Genomic DNA, 18,714 nt, shown 5'->3' with positions numbered 1-18,714 from the left:
CACAGCCAAGCGGGTGAAGGGGCAGCAGAGCCTGTCCCCAGTATCCCCATCCCATCATCCCCATCCCCAACATACTCATCCCATCATCCCCATCCCATCATCCCCATCCGCAACATCCCCATCCCATCATCCCCATCCCCAACATCCCCATCCCATCATCCCCATCCCCAACATCCCCATCCCCAACATCCCCATCCCATCATCCCCATCCCCAACATCCCCATCCCATCATCCCCATCCCATCATCCCCATCCCCAACATCCCCATCCCATCATCCCCATCCCCAACATCCCCATCCCCAACATCCCCATCTCATCATCCCCATCCTCAACATCCCCATCCCATCATCTCCATCCCCATCATCCCCATCCCCAACATCCTCAGCCCCCAAATCCTCATTCCCATCATCTCCATCCCATCATGCCCATAGCCAGCACCCCCGGGATCCCCATCCCAGCCCCATTCCCCCCACGGGGGTGCTGAGTGCGGGTGTCAGGCGTGGAGATGCCGGCCCCAGTCTCCCCGTGAGGGCGGAGGCACCAGCTGTTGGTCACACAGTTTATTTGCTCAATTCGGGTGTTTTACAAACAATGGGGAGGGTTGGGGAGGGGAAACTTCCAACGGCTTCGGCACAAGTGAAAAGCTGGGGGACACGGGAAGTGCACTTCAGCGGAGGCTGGCGGGGGGTGCCCGGGACGGGGCTGGGGTGCGTGGACCCCCCAGCCCTGGGGGCCCGATCCCCTCCGTGTGCCGTGGGGCCAGATGGGGCCAGGGGCTGGTGCCAACCAAGGGGCAGGGGTGCAGGAGGGGCCCTGGCGTGGGGCTGGGTGGGGGTGGCAGGGGGTGACGCGCATCCCCGCTGGGGACCCACCCCTAACCGGTCCCCGGGATCGATGGGGCAGATGCCCCGCAGCATCCAGCCCCCCCGCTCTGCAGCAATGGGGCTCCAGCGATGCCCGTCTGCAGGAGAGGGTCCCCATTTCACCCAGGGGGTGCCAGCCCTGACCCCCGTTTGCCCCCCAGCTCTGCCTCTCCCAGAGGCGCTGGGTGCCCAGGGGGGGCTCAGGGCTGGGCTCCCCCCAGGAGGACTCATACGGCAGCACCGCAACCCCCGCAGCCCCCACTGGGGGAAAACCACAGCATGGGTGGTAACTGGGGGGCAACTGGGATGTGATGGGAGGGTCACTGCTCACACGAGAGGGTGAGGGGGAAGGGAGGCCATGGGGGGGCCACCCCCCACCAGCTGCCTCAGCTGCCGCGGCAGAAGCATCCGGGGTCTGGGCATGGCTCAGCACCCATGGGTGCTGCTGTGGGACCCCCCACCCTCCCCGCCTGCCCCAGCGGGTCTCAGTGGGGAGGAAACGCTGGTGCTGGTGGTGAAATCCCCGCTGAAGGGCTGGGACGCGGGCTGGGGGGAGCAGAGGAGGTGCTCCCAGCTGCGGCACGGATATGGTGTCCTGGGGACACCTCCATGGGACACCGGACCCCAGCAGCTCCCAGTGCCGGTGCCTGGGGTGAACTGGGCTGCCCTGCTCGACCTGGGGAGCTGCTGCCGCAGCCCCCGGCCCCAGCGAGCGGCTCTGCAAAGCTGCTGCCCCGGCAGCTCAGCCAGGGTAGGAGGGGGACACGGCGCTGGGTCACCCTCCGCTGCTGCTCCCGCCCCATCCCCATCCCCATGGGGCTGGGACCCCCCAGCTTCCCCTCCCTCACTGCCATTGTCACCCTGGGAGGACACGGGCACCCAGCCATGGCACCCTTGGTCCCCTCGTCTGGCAGAGCCGAGCGACGCCGGCATGGCAGCTGAGACGGAGCAGAGGCCCCGCGGGAGCCTGTGGCATCGGTGCTGGGCAGTGGCAGCGTCACCACGAGCACCCGGGGAGCAGAGCGGGGTGTCCTGTCCACAGCCCCGGGGACAGGCTGGGGCCGACCCCGCGGGTGCCACACGTGCCCCACGGTCCCCTGTGAGCCCCGGGCCGTGGTTGAGCGCCGTGGAGGGGACGCCACCCTCGCTGCCCTTCCCTCGCCAGGACACGCTCCGTCCTGAGGGGCTCACGGCTCGGGGAGCCGGGGGGTTTGGGGATGAGGACGCAGGATGGAGCAGGGACGTCCGCGGGCAGCGGGAGGGGACGGTGCAGTGCCGGTCCCACCGGAGCAGCGGGTAATGGAGGTGCAGAGTCAGGGGCTGGTGTGGGGCTGCTCAGTGCCCGCCGTGGGCTGGGCCAAGCGTGGGTCTCGCCGGCTCCCTGGGAGTCACCTATGGACGTGGCGTTGTCCTCCGAGCCCCCAGCCTGACCGGCTCCGTCCTCCGGCAGCGGGTGGGAAGTTGCCGGTGAGAGGAGGGAAAGGCTCCAGCGTCGGCATCGGGAGGGCACCGGTGTGGGGCGAGGCTGGGCGGTGGGGTGGGTGCCGTGGGGCAGGGGGGTCTCTAATAAATACCACGGGCAGCGCTGGTGGGGTGCGGCGCGGGGCGGGCGTCGGGCAGACGGGGCGAGCGGTGCCACGGGTCACTGCTCCTGCCGTGGCTTCGCCGGCGCCGTGCTGGATGTCCCTGGCTCTGCAGAACGAGGGTCCGTGTCCGGCAGGGGGGAGCCCGGCGTGCCGGGCCTGGCGAGCGGGGGCCGGGGCGGAGGGGTGCGGCGGGGGCAGCCTGCACCGGCGGCGTGGGGCCGGCGCGGCTCACATCACCGTGCAGCACTTGCAGCGCTGCTTCTTCGCGTCCATCTCCTGCTCGGCCTCCTTGGCGTCCGTGGCGTTGGTGCCCGGCTTCTGCCCGCCCGGGCCCTCCTCGCCCAGCGGCTGGGCAGCCGCCGGCTCCAGCGCGGTGCCGTTGGGTGGCGCGTGGTCCTTCTGCGCCGGCTCCGGCTTGCTCTCGGTGTCCTCGATCACCACCAGCTCAGCCTTTATGGTGCCCTCCAGCCCCAGCACCTTCTTGGTCTCATCCTCATCCTCCACGTTCTGGTAGCCCATGAAGATCATGGTGACGGGCTGCTCGCGGCTCGGCTCCGTCCCCTCGCCCGGCGGCACCGCGGCGCTTTCCCGCGGCTTGGCCTGCAGCCCCGTGATCTCCCGCCGCGGAGTCGGCTTCTGGCTGCCCGGGGCGCTGCCGGCGCCCTCGCCCCCCTTGGCCGGGACCTCCCGCCCGGTGGCTTCGCTCAGGGTGGCCTCGTCCGCCTTGTGCAGGAGCTCATCGACCTCGGAGGAGCTGAGGGGCTGCGCCCCGTTCTGCAGGGCCCCGTCCTCGACGCTCACCGCGTGCACCACTGCGGGGACAAGGAGAAGGAGGGTGAGGGGGGCTCGGGCCAGGGCAGATGTTGACCCAGGAAAGCTCCTGCTGGTGCAACCCCCATGGCCACAGCTCCTGTGCAGCTGGGGAGCGGCCCCTTCCCCTCCCCAAAGCCGGCACTGAGGCTGGGACCCCCCGGCAGCACCCGACCCCCTCATCCGGAGCTGCTGTCAGACCCCCCAAGCCCCTGCCTGGCACGGCAGATGGAGAGGCCGAAAGAAAAGCACAACACGAGGAGCCGTTCCCGGCCCTTGGCGCATCTGAAGCCCCGGTGAGCCCCGCGGGAGCCGCGGCCTTGGCCAGGTTTCCGACAACCGCCAGGCTGGCCGCGCTCACCGCGGCACGATGGTGTCTGCTGCTGCCCGGCCCGGCGGGGCTGCCACGCCGCTCTGTGGCAGATCAGTGCTGCCACCTGTGCCACGGCGGCGAGCGCTCGGCAGGTGCCGCCCTGCCATGTCCCACCACGGCCTGCCGTGTCCTGCTGCCCGCGGCCCCGTGGCCGGGAGGGAGGGGGCTCTTTGCTGCCGTTGCGCTGTGCGTGGCTGCAGATGTGCATCACGGCGAGAGCCGCCTCCAGCTCATCGCATTTTCCGCTTGACCTGGGGCATCATGAGACGATCAGCACAGCAGCCTCAGGAGCCAGTCGATGGAGTGATGGACGACAGCCAGGCCAGACACACGGCCGTGGCCACAGGGCGGGCGGTGAACGGGACCGGCCGCCGGTGCAGCGCGGTTTCATTGGCGAGGCGGTCGTTCCGTGGAGCCCAGGGTCTGCTCTGCAGCAACAGCCCCCGGAACGCACCCTGGCTCTGTGGCCAGTCCTCACCGCCGGCACGTCTCAGGCCCAGCAGATCCTCCTCTCGCTCTCCCGCGCTGCGGGGTCATAGTGTGCAAACCAGGGCTGGTCTGTCGGGACCGGCTGCCCCGCGCTGCCGGGATGGCTCCCACGCCAGACGGGGGCCGGCGGGGGCTGCCCGGAGCCGTGTCCCTGCAGAGCTGGTGCGGACGGTGGGAGCAGCCCCAGCCCGTCCCTGGCGCCCACCGGGGTGCTCGGGCAGCCGCTCCCGTGTCCTCTGCCCTTTGCTCCTGGTGCCTGCGGGCGCTGCGGGCCCGGCCGTACCTTTCAGCTCATCCTCGTACACCTTGACCCCCTGCAGACAGTGGTTCTGGGGGAGCAGGGTGGTGCTGGACAGGACCTTGGTCTCCCCAGTCACTCTGTCCTTCTCCACCGTGATCTCCACCGAATACATGGCTGGGACACAAAGAGGACAGCGCGCGTTACGGCGGCCCCGGCCCTCCCAGCCCCTGCGCAGCAGCAGCAGCGGGCAGCGGTGCGGCAGCGGCGCGGTGCGGCGTGGTGCTCAGCGGCGGCAGCGATGCGGGAGGCGGCAGCGAGGAGCGGTGAATGGCAGAGGCAGATGTGACATCCCGGGCGCAACCCTCCTATGGCACCCGCGGGGCCGCCGCCGTCCTGGTGCTGCCGGCATCTCCTTACCTCCCAGCGCCTGCATCGCGGGGCCCAGCCAGGCCCTGGAGGCGCTGTGGCAGGTGGTGCCACATCTGTCTGTCTGTCCGGCCTGTGCGCGGTGCCAGCGTCAGGAGCCGTCCCCCGCTGGGGGTGCTGGCACTGGGGCAGCCCCTCCGCCCGATCCTCGGCATCTCTCCGCTGGCTCCCGGCCGGTCCCCGCCAGCGCTGGGATCACCTCGGCCCGGTGACACTTTGCTCCGAGGACCCGAGATGGGCTCAGAGCCATCCCCCAAACCGGAGCCAGCCCCTCCACCCTGGCAGCCGAGCAGCCGCAAACAGAGCGGGAGGCGAAGGATGAAACCGGAGCAGAGACGCAGGATGGGGGGCAAGGGGAGGCCCCGAACCACGAACCAGCCACGGGGTGGAAGCGAAAACAAACGCTCTGATTGCAAATAAACGATGTTCTGTGCCTGGGGCGTGGAAAGGCATCGAGCGGCGGTGGCGGGGACAGCGAGGGGGGAAGGGGCTGGGAGGGAGAGCTGCTCCCGGGGCAGCAGGTACCCACCTGCCTTCATCATGTCGGTGCCTTCCACTGCCTTCATGGGGCTGCTGGAGACCTTCTCGGCTGGGGAGGGAGAGGAGAAGTGACCGCCGGAGCCTAAACCATCGCACACTTGTCTGTGCGCCGGCGGGAGGGGCCCCGGGGAGAGGCTGGAGCCTGCGAGGGGACGGGGACGTGGGGACGGGGCTGCACTGGGGGCAGCACGAGGGGGCGGCAGGTGCAGCCCCCCAAGATTAGGAACCGCGTGGGGGCTGGGGTCACCTACCCTTGACTGTGCCCAGGGGACTCTGCAAAACAGAAGAGAGAGGTCAGGAGTCACCAGGAGCTGCTGCGCACCCGCCACCCACGCGCCCAGCCCACCGGAGCCAGGGACCCCCAACCCTGCGGGCACAGGGACCGGCAGGGCAGGGGCTCCAGGGCTGGCAGGGACATGGTGGTGGCCAGGTCACCCCACTGGGGTCCAGGGCCACCACAGCCGCACCAGCACCTGGCAGCATCCTGCTCCACACCGGCAGCGAGAACCAGCTCTGGTCTGGCTGAGGGTGAGCGAACGCCAACCCTCTTTCCCCTCCTGAGCAGGCAGCCCTGCCCGCGGCGTGGCCGTGCCCACCTTCTGCGCGTTGGGAACGGGCTCTGCCTTCTGCTCCCTGGCCGGCGCCGCCGCCTCCACCAAGTTCTCCTTGGTGGAACCTGCTGAGCTGCCATTCTCCAGCATCTCCAGCTCCTTCTCCAGCCTGCAGGGAGAGTCAGGGCCGTGAAGCTGCGGTGCAGGCAGCTGCGGTGCAGGCAGCTGCGGTGCAGGCAGCTGCGGTGCAGGCAGCTGCGGTGCAGGCAGCCGCGGTGCAGGCAGCCGTGGTGCAGGCAGCCACAGCAGACCTGCCAACGCAGGCCAGTGAGATGGTGCAGCGGAGAGGGAAAGCACAAAGAAGCCTCTGGGCTCGCAAGGCACAGGGACAGACAGACCAACCGACCTCGGCCGCAGCCGTCACCGCCTCTTCACAGGGGAAAAGCATTTGCTGGATCAGAGCAGGGCTCACCCAGCGGGTGCTGCCCTCACTCCGTGGGGTGAGTGATGTGCAGGGTGATGGTTGTGGTTCTGCAGGCGCTGAGCACCCGGCGGCTGCTCAGCCGATGGGCTCGGCCCAAGCAGACGGGATGACACCCCACGGGCATCTGGCATCGGGACTGACCCCACAGGGTGATCCCCCAGCTTTTGCTGTCCCGGTGCAGTGACAACCAAGCCCGCCATGCACTTGCCTGTGCCCTCGCTCGGTGGCATGGAGCAACGCTGCTCCGTCACTATTCAGCTCCCACACAAGTTGCCTGAAACCCAACTGAGCTTCCCTGAGGGCAACCACGTGTTCCCCGCCACCGAGCCCAGCCGAGAGCCGTGCCAGCAGCAGGGCCCCCCCGGGACGCCGCGGGGGTCTGGGGAGTCCCCGCGGATTCCTGTCCATGGGAATTAGGGCTGCCCTGTCAGCGCGGCGGCAGCAGCCCCTGGCAGAGCCCCCCGCACCGCCCGTCTCCGCCGAGGCGCCGGCAGAGGAATGCACCGCGCCATTAGCCGGACACAAAGGCCCCTTCGTGCCTGACCCCTCTCTGCACTGATGCTCGGTAATTAATGGCACAGCTATGACTGATTGCATTCTTGCGGGACAGCCGGGCTGCCGGGACACCTCCGTGCCGGGGCTCTGGCTCCCCCGTGGTGGTAGCACAGGCACGGGGGGGTGGGCTGAGGCCAGGGGGTTCCTGGTGCCCAGCACATGGGACCGAGCTGCATCTCCACACTCGGGTGCCCCCTGAGTATACCCTAACACCCTGTCCCCACGCTGGCCCCATTACCTCTGGATAGTTTCCTCCAGCTCCTTGGTCTTCACCTCATCCTCCTGCATCTGCTTCTTCATGGCCTCTTCCTCCTCGGAGGCTGAGGCCGGGGCTCCCTCCAGCAGCCATCTCTCCCGCAGAGCCTTGGACTGGGGAGAGAGGGGTCAGGTCCTGCCCCCCGCAGCCGGGGGTCCCCAGCGTGTCCCTGGGGGGTCTCAGGGGATCGTCACCTTGAGGTGCTGCAGCTGTCGCCGGTCATCCTCGAGCTGCCGCCGTTTGTTCTCGATCTCTGTCTGACGCTTCCGCTTCTCCTGGGGGGGAACAGAGCGGCAGAGCCGGGGTGGGCGCTGGGCACCGCTGGGGTGGGGGCACCTCCCTCCCGGCCAGAGCAGTATCCCCGGGGCGGGGGGCAGCAGGGAGCAAGGGGCTCCCACAGGGTCTGACACTGGGACACAAGCCATGCCCAGGGCTGCGAGACTGGCCTTGGGGACAGCACCCAGCCTTGTGTCACATCCCTGCCCTCGCTGGGGGAAACTGAGGCATGGAGGGTGCAGAGAAATCAGGACAGAGCCTGGAGTCTGTTCACTGTCTCAAAATGTCACTGTCCCCTGTCCCAGCCCTGCCCAGCAAGCTGCCAGCATGGGAGGAACCAGCCCCCATGGCCTCTCCCCCGCCCCCCCGGCCGCACATCCTGGGGCTGGTCCAGATGGTTCCAGCAGAGTCAGTTCCAGCCCGGTGAGCGTCACCCGCTCCCCTTCTCTGGCCCAGAACAATCTGCCCTTTGTGCAGTGGAGATGGGGCGATAGGGGCTGGGCCGGGGCAGCTGCAGCACATGGAGGGCAGGGGAGCTGCCGCGGGGCAGCACCCGCGTGTAAAACAGCCCAGCACCCCACTCTGTGCTGGGGGGGCTCAGGCCCCTGCCCGCAGCAGCTTCCCGGGCTGGAGCCCCTGCACCGGCACCATCCTCCCCCCACTTCTGCCCCACAGGCTGCCAGTGATGGTGGGGACGTAGGGACACCAGCTCACACGGGACTCACCGCGATGGCCTGCAGCCGCTCCTGCTGCAGCGTGCTGGCCTCCACGACCCTGCAAGAGAGCAGAGAGAGCGGTGATGAGCGCGGCCACCCCCGTGGAGGAGAGGTGCGGGTGAATGGGGACATTGTGCCACCACCGAACTGCACACAGCAGCCGAACAACATCTGAACCCTTCCTTTCTGCCAGCTGCTTTCTCCCCTTGCCTCGCCACCCCAGGGCCAGGAGCTGCTCACCTGCACGGCTCCCCCAGGCGCCCCTGCGCACCCGCCCTGCCCACACCCCCTGGGACACGCACCCTGCCCAGCACCAGGGGTGACCCGGCACGGTCCCCCTGCGGCTGCTCCCCCTGCAGCTACGACGCAGATGGAAATGGTGACCGTGGAGAGGCTGGAGCGGGACAGTGCTGGCTGCCCCTGTGGTTCAACCTGGCTCACACTTTCCATTCCAAGCCCGTTTCTTGGCTGCTGACACCTTTCCTGGACAGTGACCTCTCCGGGCTGTGCACACAGGCACACGCACGCACACGTGCACAGACACACGGACACACACAGACGCAGACATTGCAACAGGCGAATCCCCGTGGCTGTGGCTGGGGATGCTGCCAGCGGCAGCCGCCGCGTTGGCCCCGACACAGCTCCCCGGGGTGCAGCCGGGCCCCGGGGTGCTGCAAGAACGGGGTGCCCCGACCCCCCGCAGCCCCGTGCCCAACTTCTCACCGCGAAGCATCAGGTGCGGGTTGGGCAGCTGGAGCCGCCGCGCGGGGCTGGGGGCGGCTGCCCGGGCCGGCTGCGCCCGGGGATGCTCCGGCGCCGCGGGGAGCCGGCTGGCTGCTCGCCAGGCGACGCTAACGAGGTGCTTAGCTGTGACACTAATTAGGGTGGGAGGCACAGAGGTATCGTCAGGCGATGGATCACTGCCACTTACTTCCCAGAGCGAGGGACAGCAGAGCCTGCGAAGGGGCAGCTGCGCAGGCGGCCGCTCCGGAGGGGACACCGGTGGAGGCGGCGACCCGGGCTCTCTTCCCCGCGGCCGAGCCCTCGCAGCCCGGGCGGGGGATCCGCAGCCCCTGCCCGCGGCGGAGGGGAGAGGAGAAGAGAGGAGAGCTCCTGGGCTCGGTGTGCGCCGGTGGTTCAGTGCACAATCATTTCCCAGCTCCCCAGAGCTGCTGAGCACACGGAGCCGGGATGGCTGATGCGCGGGGGGGCTGGCGGGACGCCCCTGCCCCTGCCCCCGCCCCCCCGGGTCCATCCCTGACGCTTTGAAAGCGCAATTAGAGCAAGAAGCGAATGGTCCCTTCCCAGGGGCAGGAGGAAGAGGAACGGCCGTGCAGTCCCAGCCCACGCGGGGCGGCTCGGGGCGCGGGGGGGACAGGGAGGGGCGGGCAGCGCCGTGTCCCCAGCACAGCGGGAAAAGCCATTAGCGAGGAGCACGTGCATGTGCAAGAGCTGGGCTGTGCAACAAATCAAAGGGGCTCTGCCGGGCCAAAACGACCCCCCGCCCGCCCCGCCTCGCAGGCAGCGATTAACCAAAAGCTGCTCAGAGCCGCCCGTCCTCCCCTCACCCCGGATCCTGGCGGCTGTGAAATCCAGGCCAGAAAAACAAACCGGGGAAGGTGTCGCTTTTGTAGCGGTTATTTTTGTGCTGTTTGTGGCTGTTTCGCAGGCGCAGGCGCACAGCCGCCTGGCAGCCCGACGCCGTGCTCCCACCGGGAATTAAGTCATTACAAACCCAAAGGAAGTCGGAGCGTCTGCAGGTCCCTTCGCCGTCCCCGCTGGCTCTGCCGCCGCTCCCTGCGCGGCTGCGGGGGTCCGAGAGCAGCAGGGCCCGGCACAGCGGTGCCAGGGCTGCCCTTTGCCACGGGCACGTTCCTGCGCTGGGGCTGCGGGCCCACCCCCCGAGCCCGGCTCTCGGCACCCCAGACTAGCAGGGCTTTGGGCCAGGGCCTGTTTCTCTCCTGGATCTTGCCCCGTTCGATGGATCCAAACTTTAACAGCGTTCCTGAAACGTTCTGTTCTGCTTTTCCTCCCTCCTCCATCCTCTTTATTTTCCATTATTTGCTACACTCTCTACATTCCCGGGTTGAACGCCAGGAATCTTCCTGGCCCAGGGAGAGACACAAAACAGGCTGAATGCCCCTCGCTGCCCCCCCCCGGGCCCTCTCTGTCCCAGTCGCCTGTGCACCCCAACTCTTCTCCCTCCGCTGTTCCCCGCGGAACGGGAGCTGCAGCCCCGGGCCGGGGCCGTGCGGTGGAGCCGGGGCCGGTGCGAAGTGGCCGGGCCCGGTGCAATGGGACCAGGGGCGGTACGATGGAGCCGGTGCGATGGGGCCGGGGCCGGTGCGATGGGGCCCCGCCGCTCCCGCCCGGCGAGTGGCGGCTCCGCTGCGCCGGGAGGCGGTTCCCTGGCAACGGCGCCATGGCAACGGCGCGAGCCGCGCGGATGCGCACGGCGGGCGGGGGGACCGGGGGGCCCCCCCGGGGCTGGGAGGGACCCACCGACCCCCTCGGAACCACGAGCCCAGGAAAGAAACCCAAATCGAGCCCTTCCTCCCCCTCGTTTCAGCCGCTCACATGAGCTCCGGTTCACGGGCTCCCGCTGTTCCGCCTGGTGCCCGCGTCCCGGGGCAGCTCCGCCAGCCGTGCCCGATGCACCGCGTGGCAGGGAGAGCCACGGGCCGTGGCATGGGAGACAAGGTCGATGGCACCAGGGACACAGGTGGCACTGGGGGATGATGCCCCAGGAACTCCCACCTCGAAACGCAGCAGCCGCTGGCCCCACGGATGGATCCACCCATGCGTGTGAGCACACAGGCACCCCATGCACGCACCCGCACACCCCCTTGGCTCTCCAGCTCTTTCCAGCCCTGCTGATGCTGCTGTTTCCTACCATCACAAGGGAAGCCCATGACCTTTCATCTCCTCCCCGCCTGACATGAAACAATAATGTTTATTTGCCTTCCTCTGTTTTTTCCCATTAGCTCATCCAAATGTGCGAAGAGCCGTTTCAAGCTGCTCCTCCACTCCCCTGACCTCTGTTCCCTTTCCACTCACTCAGCTCCGAGCCAGGGGGAGGGTAGAGAGAGAGCCCTGCGAGGGGGCACCACTGCGCAGATCCCCATACTGACCCCAGCGAAACAGGTCCCGGTGTGGGGCCCAGAGCCCATGCAAACAGCAGCACTGGCGGCAACGGAGGGACCGGCACTGATTTACACCACTGTTCCCCTGCCAAGAGCTGGGCCCCTTGGCCGGGCCTGGCGTGACGCTGCCGTGGGGAGCTTGCCTGTGGAGCGGCTGCAAAGCCTCCGTCACGAAGCCATTAGCAGCGGGGCCGCTATCGAACGCCCTGTTGGCAGCGGGCGCAGAGGGGAGGGGGCCGTGCAGCCCGGGGCCGGCACTCATCAACCGCAAAGGCAAATAAATCAACAGCCAGCGGCTCGGGCGAGGACAGCCAGAAATCCGTGCTGCTGAGGAGCCGAGTGCCGGGCGGCTGGGCATGGGGTCTGACCTGCCTGCTCAGGTCCTGGTGACACGGGAGCTGCTCCTGCCCTGCCCCACGGTTCTGACTGCCTCCACCGCGCAGCGGGCTGCATCACCCCAGCTCAGTCCCGTTCTTCCCTCTCCATGAGCCGTGCCTTCCACACACACCCTGCACAGCCCCATCACACGCTGCCGCCTTGGGAGGAGACGGGGATGGGGGAGATGGGGAAGGCAGGAGGAGATGGCAGCCCCAGGCTCCCAAAAACGCAGGATGCATTAGAGCAAGTAGAGCTGCCTGATTGATTCTTCGGGCTGAGACGTGGGCTGGGAGTGCCAGGAGAAAATGGATCCCATGAATATTTGATGAACAGAGGCTTGGGGAGGGAGTTTGATTGGAAAATTACAGATCTTTCAAACAATGGTTCAAGTGCCCTCCAAACACTTGGGTTTCCAGCTCCCTTCCAGTTAGAGGAGCAAGGCTCCACCAGGAAACTCCCCCACAATTTATGAATGAGAGCAGAGAGGGAGCACCGACCAGCTGGGCCAGGCAGCCCCAGCGCTGGCCCGGGACACGGCGCCCTGCTCCCCGCCACCTCGGGGTGGCCCCAGCCACATTGCTTGGTCCCTGGGTTTTTCTGTTCACACGAGGCAGCGCAGCTTTCCCACACCAACACCATGAATCCAAGCACACACGAGGCTCCAAGGAACCGGCAGGAACGTGGATCCCAGCAGAAGCACCCCACGAACCCCAGGCACCCGCGGGGAGCTCAGTCCTCGGCGCCGAGCCAAGGCGCTGGGCTCAGCCCACGTCTAGCCATTCTCCACCAGGAAACACCTGGCTGGGGCAGGATCCGCCCAGCTCCTCTCCCTCCTCCCGGGCTGCTGCAGGGCTCATCCTCACCCCAGAGCAGCTTCTGTCTGGGGCCCGGGGGCTCCTTGCCTCCCAGGTGGAGAAAGACAGACTTGGGCAGCCGGGCTCCTGCACACACCTCTGCCGCCCGCCCTGAGCTCTGCTCCTCCACCCAACCTGCCCCAGTGTGGCTCCCCAGCCTTCCTCCTGCCCTTCCTCACTGCCAACAGCTCCACTGCGGGACACCGGCCCACGGCACGGCCCAGCCGAGCCCCCGCACCGCGAAGCCTCCCGCCGCTCCAGCACCAAGGGGAGCCACTCCACTCTGCCCTCCAACCTAGGGAACATCCCCAGGCCCCCACCAGTGCCTCCCACAGTGCTCTCAGCCCTGAGCCAGCCAGAGCCCACCCCAGCCCCAGGAAACCACCACCCCATCCCGCACCCACACCACGGGGGTGCCCAGGCAGGAGGCAGACAGCAGTGAGCAGGACCTGTTGAGCACCCAACATCTCACTCACAGGCGGGTGGTGCAGCCGTGCCAGGCGAGGTGCCCACGAGGAGCAGCGGGGAGCTGACCCTGGGCTGGCTGGATGCCCTGAGAAGTTCCCAGGGCCAAACCCAGCAGACACTGGGGGGAGCCTTCTTTGCTTTGGTGGGGACCAGAGCCATGGAGGGATGAAAGGCCTGGGTGAGACAGGGCCAGCCCGGCCAGCTGCTGTTGCTGGTACCCAGCATGTTGCTCAGCCCTGTGCCCTCCCAGCACCAGCATGCTACAGGCAGGAGCTGCTGGTCTCCCTGAGGGGCAAAACCTGTGTGTGGGCAGGACAGTCCCCAGCTGCGGGGCTCCCAACGGCCCCCACCTGCTCCCTCTTCCCCACCCACCCACAAAGCCGCACGCCCAGCTCCAACCAGCCAGGCAGGGCTCCACGGCAGCACACAAAGGATAAGGCTGGGGCCAGAGAGCATCCCCCCAGCAGGACCCGATGTACAAGGATCCCCTGTCACCGCTGGGTCCCTCAGCAGAGCGCTGGGGTGCGCGCGGGGAGGGGTCCGCGGCTCACAGCCACCCACTCAGCCCAGCCACACGCAGAAGCAACAACAGGTTCAAAACACAAAAATAAATGTTCTTCCCACCCCCCTGCTTCCCGCACCACTGCCAGCGGAGACTCGCCCCCCGCAGCCCCCACAGCCACTCCGAGGCCACCGCAGCTGTACCCCAAGCTGGTGCCTCAGACCCCACAGCAGGGCAGGGACCCGCAGAGGGGCAGCACCTGCTGAGCAGCACTGGGGGGACGTGAGGCCCCAGTATTGGGGTCCCAAGCCCCAGAATTGCGGGGATGCAACTCCCCGGTATTGGGGTCCTGAGCCCCAGTATCTGGGGGAATGTGAACCCCCGGTTTTGGGGTCACGAGCCCTGGCATCTGGACAATGCGAGCCCTGGTTTTGGGGTCCCAAGCCTCGGTCTTGGGGGGATACAAGCCTCCGGTATTGGGGTCCTGAGCCTCCAGGGTCAGTGGGATACAAGCCCCCAGTTTTGGGGTCCCAAACCCCAGCATCAGGGGGGTTACGAGCCCCCGGCACAGGCTCTGTAAGCCCGCGGTGGGGGGTTCCCGCAGCCCCAGTGCGGGGGTGCAGAACCCGGCACCCTGGGGGCCGCCCCCCGGTACTGCGGTGCTCAGCCGGCGGCACGGGGGGGGCCGCGGCCCGGTGCCGGGGTCCCGCTCCCCGCGGCGGCGGCGCGGCCCGAGCCGGTACTCACTCCATTTTCCGGGCGGGCGAGGCGGGCGGCGGCGGCGGCTCCGGCGGGGTCGGGCCGGGCGAGGCGCGGCGGAGCGGGGCCGGCGGGCGCCGGCGTCCCGGCGCTCAGGGCCCGGCGGGCGGCGGCATCCCCGGCGGGGCTGCGGGATGCGCAGGGATGTCGGGGCCGCGCCGGCGCTCCCGCCCCCCGCGCCGCCCGCACAGCTCCGTCTGCCGGGCGCGGCCCGTCACTGCCGCCGCCCCTCACCGGCCTCGGGGCGCGGCGCCCCCGGGGCTGCGGCTGCCGCCGGCGTGCGGGGGGGCCCAGAGCAGGTCCCGGTGCGCGGTGCAGGAGGGAGGGGCTGCGGGCGCTGCGGGTCCTTGCCGCGGGCAGGACGGGCCCCCGCTTGGCGCCCCGGAGGGTCCCCGCACCGGGCACTGCCCCGGCTCATCCCTCCCGCTGTGCCAGGGGTGCGAACGGGGAGCGGGGAGAGGCTGGAGATGCGGGGAGCCCGGGCTGCGCAGCCCCCTCGCCGCTCCTGCGTTTCCCAACACAACGGCTGCGTTGGGCAAACGCTGACAAACTGCCACAGGAAGCGCCGGGCCGGCTGCGACCACGGCACGGTTGGGAAACGTGCCCGCTGCCAGAGCTCCGCGCTCGGCCCAAATGCAAGCCCAGCTCTGCAGCAAGGATCACATCGGTCATGGGGCCCCTGTTCCCCCACCCCGGTACAACAACACCCCGGTACACCCTGCAGCCCTTCTTGCACCCTGGAGGGTGCGGATCAGGGGGACCAAACTGCTCCTCCACCTGCAGCACCAGCCCAGAGCCAGGGGTCTCTGGAAGGGCCACAGGACACAGCAGGTCTGTCCCTGCTCCAGCCCCAGGGACACTGCCACGTCCTGGGATGTGGGGGGGCCCTGCTGCTCCTGCGTGTCTGCCAAGAGCAGAGAGGTTTCCTCCTGATTAGCTCAAAGCACAAGAGTCAGGGCTGGGTTAGGAAGTCGCTCTGCGCTCTCTCTCTCTTCCCTCCCTAACCCACTCTCCCCCCAGCAAGGAGCTGCTCCGCTACGGAGGAAGCTGCAACGCTGCATGTGCCCCCAGTGCAGCATTGCACAGCCAGTGCCCCCCACCCCACAGCATTGCCCAAGGCAGCAACATGCAGAGAGGAGGAAGCGGAGGGAGATACCCGCCAGCACCCCGGCAGAGGCTCAGCCCCCAGTTATTTAAGCACCCCCACTCCTGAGCGGTCCCAGAGGAGGTGGCTGTGGCCTGCTCTGCACCAGCATGGTCATGGCCGGGCTGTTCATCCTCAGCCTGGGAGGCTCCGTGCTGCTCCCAGCAGGTAATGCAGAGCTGGGGCTGAGCGGGCTGTGGGGCTGGTCCCCACAGCCGGGGTGGGAGAGGGAGACCCTGGGCTGGAGCAGCAGGTAGTGCTGGGGTGCTTGGGACACGCAGCCAGGAGCAGGACAGACACAGGCAAGAGCTGTGCCCAGACTCTCTGGCAGCGGTGACAGCCTGCGCCCACCCACCAGGCACCCAAGGGAGCCAGATCATCGGGGGAAAGGCGGTGGCACCCCACTCCCGGCCCTTCATCGCCTCCATCCAGATGGACGGTCAGCACGTCTGCGGGGGCTTCCTGGTCTGGCCCAAGTGGGTGATGACAGCAGCCCACTGCCTCATTCCCAGGTGAGCCACGCGCCTCCTGTCCCCCCCAGGACACAGGGCAGCCCCCTTCAAAGAGATGCCCCCATCCCAGGGGGTGACACAGTCCTGCAGCAACCCTCACACACACCCATCTGTGCTCCCCCTGAGCCCACCTTGCCAGTCCCCTTCTCCCCCTCCCATATCTTCCCCAGCCGGGCAGCACTTGCTCAGGACCCCTCTGCCGCAGGCGCAACCCCTCGGTGCGCGTCGTGCTGGGCGCCCACAGGCTGGAGGAGCCCGAGGGGTCCCAGCAGATCTTTGACATCACCCAGTCCATCGCCCACCCGCACTACAACCCCCGCTCGGTGGACAACGACATCCGCCTGCTCCAGGTGAGTCCCGCACGCCACCGGCCAGCGCAGACCCGCCGGCCGGGAGACGAGGTCGCCCACCCCCGTGAGATGCAGCAGGGACCCAGGGTGCCCCACGGCCCGTGGGTGCGGAGGAGCCACCCAGGCAGCCGACACTAGGTGTCAGTGCTCCTCCGGAGAAGCGGGACAGCGTGATGGAGGCGGCCGAGGACACGGTGACCCCGGCCGGGTCTGCAGCCCCTGCCGCCCACGGGTAGCCAGTCTCTGGAGCAGACTGGGACCAGTGCAGAGGGGCTGGTGGGGGGGCCCAGCATCTGGAGAGGGAAGGGCTGGGGGGTCCGCGTGAGTGGGGAGCTGAGGCGGGTGAGTGATGGGGTGCGGAGGGGCTGGGACCCCAAGCAGGAGCAGTTGGGGGGCTCTGCCCAGCAGCAAAGCCACCCGTGTCCCCCTGGCTCCCCACCCAGCTGAACAGGTCGGCCACACTGAACAAGTTCGTGCGGCGGATCCATCTGCCCGCCCCGCACATCGACCTGAAGCCTGGCACAGTCTGCCATGTGCTGGGCTGGGGGGACATCTCCAACTACGGCGACCGGCCCACTGAGCTGATGGAGACGGGCACCACCATCGTCAAGCGAAGCCTCTGCCGCACGCTGTGGCGGGGCAAGGTCTCGCCCAACATGCTGTGCGGGGCCAGCCCCAATGCCACGCTGCAGGGTGTCTGTGCGGTGAGTGCGCTCCCGGCCCCGTGCCTGCCGGCCAGCCCGCTCCTGCACGCCCGCTAGTCTCCCTCCCACCCCTTTGCTCTGCAGGGCGACTCCGGGGGACCCCTGATCTTCAAGGGAAAGGTTTACGGCATCGTCTCATTCTCTGGGGAGAGATGTGGGGACCGCCGGTACCCTGATATCTACACCAAGATCTCCAACTACATCGAGTGGGTGCATCGCACCGTGCGAGGGCGCCGCCATCAGAAGGGGCAGCCGGAGCCCTAGCCAGGGCTGGGAGGGGGTCCCGGGGGCAGATGAGCTGCGGGAAAAAGGGCTGGGGTGTCTTGGCTGTCTAGCAGCATCCGGGAGGGGAGAAGGAGGTCAGACTCCCAGGTCCTGCCAGCTCCGAGGGGTTTGAGAGCTGATGCTCAGGGCTCCTTGACCCAGGCTGTGCAAGAAGCCTGAGCACCTCACATTTACCTTCCTCAATAAATCCTCAGTCCCAGACCTCTGTCCATTCACCTTCCCTCTACTGCCCCACTCCACCTTTCCAGGGGGGCTCCGAGGCAGATGGGAGCTCCAGGGTCCCTTTGTCCCTCACCAGCCCCTACCCACCCTGAACCTGCCCCAGGGACACAATAGGGAGACCAAAATGGAGCCCCAGAACAAGACCCACCTGCCCAGGGAGCCAGGAGATCCTGGGCAAGGTTTTATCCGCCTTTATTCAGACGGTGTGCAGCTGAGGCGGGGGGGGGGGGGGGGCTGATTTGGGCCAATCCTTAACCCTGCACTGCCCAGGCAGGTGCTTCCCATCTCAACAGGGGCTGGTTTGTCCCAGCTTTACCCTCTCCTGTCCTTCCCCTGCCCAACCACAACCCCTCTCTGGCTGTCTCACTGTGGTCCCCAGCCAGACTCCCAGCTTGTCCCGGGCTAGGGTGGATGGAGCAGGGGATGCAGGAGGAGGGAGGGAAGTGCCAGCCCCAGCTCAGGACCAGGCCCTGCCCCAGGATCTGCATCCAGGCACCATCACCCCACGCAGCATCCCCAGCAGCTGCCTTCCCGCTGGGGTGGGTCTCCCCGTCCCATCCCACCTCGTCCCATCCTGTCTCGTCCCATCCCATCTCACATGGGACCTCTCAAGCAGGGGAACCCCAGACATCTCCTGGGGGCAGATGGGCTCCCAGCTGCGTGGCTGCGCTGGCAGAGCCGCAGGGATCTTGCTGAGAGCCTCCCTCGCCTCCCCGGCACGCTTGGGCAGACGGGTGCTCACCGCGGGCGCAGGGGCCAAGAGCTGCCCACAGCAGCCGGGGGACGTGCGCTGAGCTGCTGCTGGGGCTCAGCTGAGACATGCACGCGGCGTGCGGCTCTCGCCTGGCGTCGCAGCCGTCTCCAGGGACAGACCCAGACATTCCCTGCTCCTGGTTGTTTATCTGCAAATTGCTGGCACGCCACGGCCGCAGGGCGCAGCCGCCCTCCCCGCCCGGGGATCCCGCAGGAGGCTGCAGCCACCGCAGCATCTGGCACGGGCCATCGTGCCACCCCGGGGGCCCTGCTGGGCAGGGTGAAAGCCAAGGCCAGGCCGAGAAGTCCCCAAAGGCACTCTAACCTCTGCGGTCCCCACACTGGGGAGCACGGGGGCTTTGGCAGCACCCCCGTTGTGCGCTGCTCCATCCCCTCCAGCCCCAATCCCAGCTCCCCACTTTGCATGGCGCTTTAGGGGACAGCCGCAGGCACCGGTGGCCTCGGGGACACCAGG

The 18,714-nt window shown here is 68.2% G+C and overlaps 2 protein-coding genes across 3 annotated transcripts; one reads left to right on the top strand and one right to left on the bottom strand.

Annotated features, from left to right (window-relative positions):
• Positions 1-554: 554 nt before the first annotated feature.
• PALM (paralemmin) lies at positions 555-14,321 on the bottom strand. 2 transcript variants are annotated; one of them, XM_065652285.1, is made up of 9 exons: positions 14,258-14,321; positions 8,175-8,223; positions 7,368-7,448; positions 7,156-7,286; positions 5,924-6,047; positions 5,579-5,600; positions 5,317-5,376; positions 4,404-4,535; positions 555-3,260 (listed from the first exon to the last, which is right to left on the bottom strand). In XM_065652285.1, exons 1-9 carry the CDS (start codon positions 14,260-14,262, stop codon positions 2,677-2,679), a joined length of 1,188 nt encoding a protein of 395 aa, XP_065508357.1. In that variant the 5' UTR covers positions 14,263-14,321; the 3' UTR covers positions 555-2,676. The 2 variants fall into 2 exon arrangements, with proteins under 2 accessions (XP_065508357.1, XP_065508358.1); XM_065652286.1 differs by lacking the exon at positions 4,404-4,535.
• A 1,202-nt stretch (positions 14,322-15,523) lies between these two features.
• PRSS57 (serine protease 57) lies at positions 15,524-17,243 on the top strand. Its single transcript, XM_065652294.1, has 5 exons — positions 15,524-15,581; positions 15,772-15,925; positions 16,131-16,275; positions 16,719-16,979; positions 17,064-17,243. Exons 1-5 carry the CDS (start codon positions 15,524-15,526, stop codon positions 17,241-17,243), a joined length of 798 nt encoding a protein of 265 aa, XP_065508366.1.
• Positions 17,244-18,714: the final 1,471 nt, after the last annotated feature.

This window comes from Caloenas nicobarica, chromosome 27 (genome assembly GCF_036013445.1).
Source record: "Caloenas nicobarica isolate bCalNic1 chromosome 27, bCalNic1.hap1, whole genome shotgun sequence".
NCBI classification, from domain to species: domain Eukaryota; kingdom Metazoa; phylum Chordata; class Aves; order Columbiformes; family Columbidae; genus Caloenas; species Caloenas nicobarica.
This window is presented reverse-complemented; position numbering and strand designations above follow the sequence as displayed.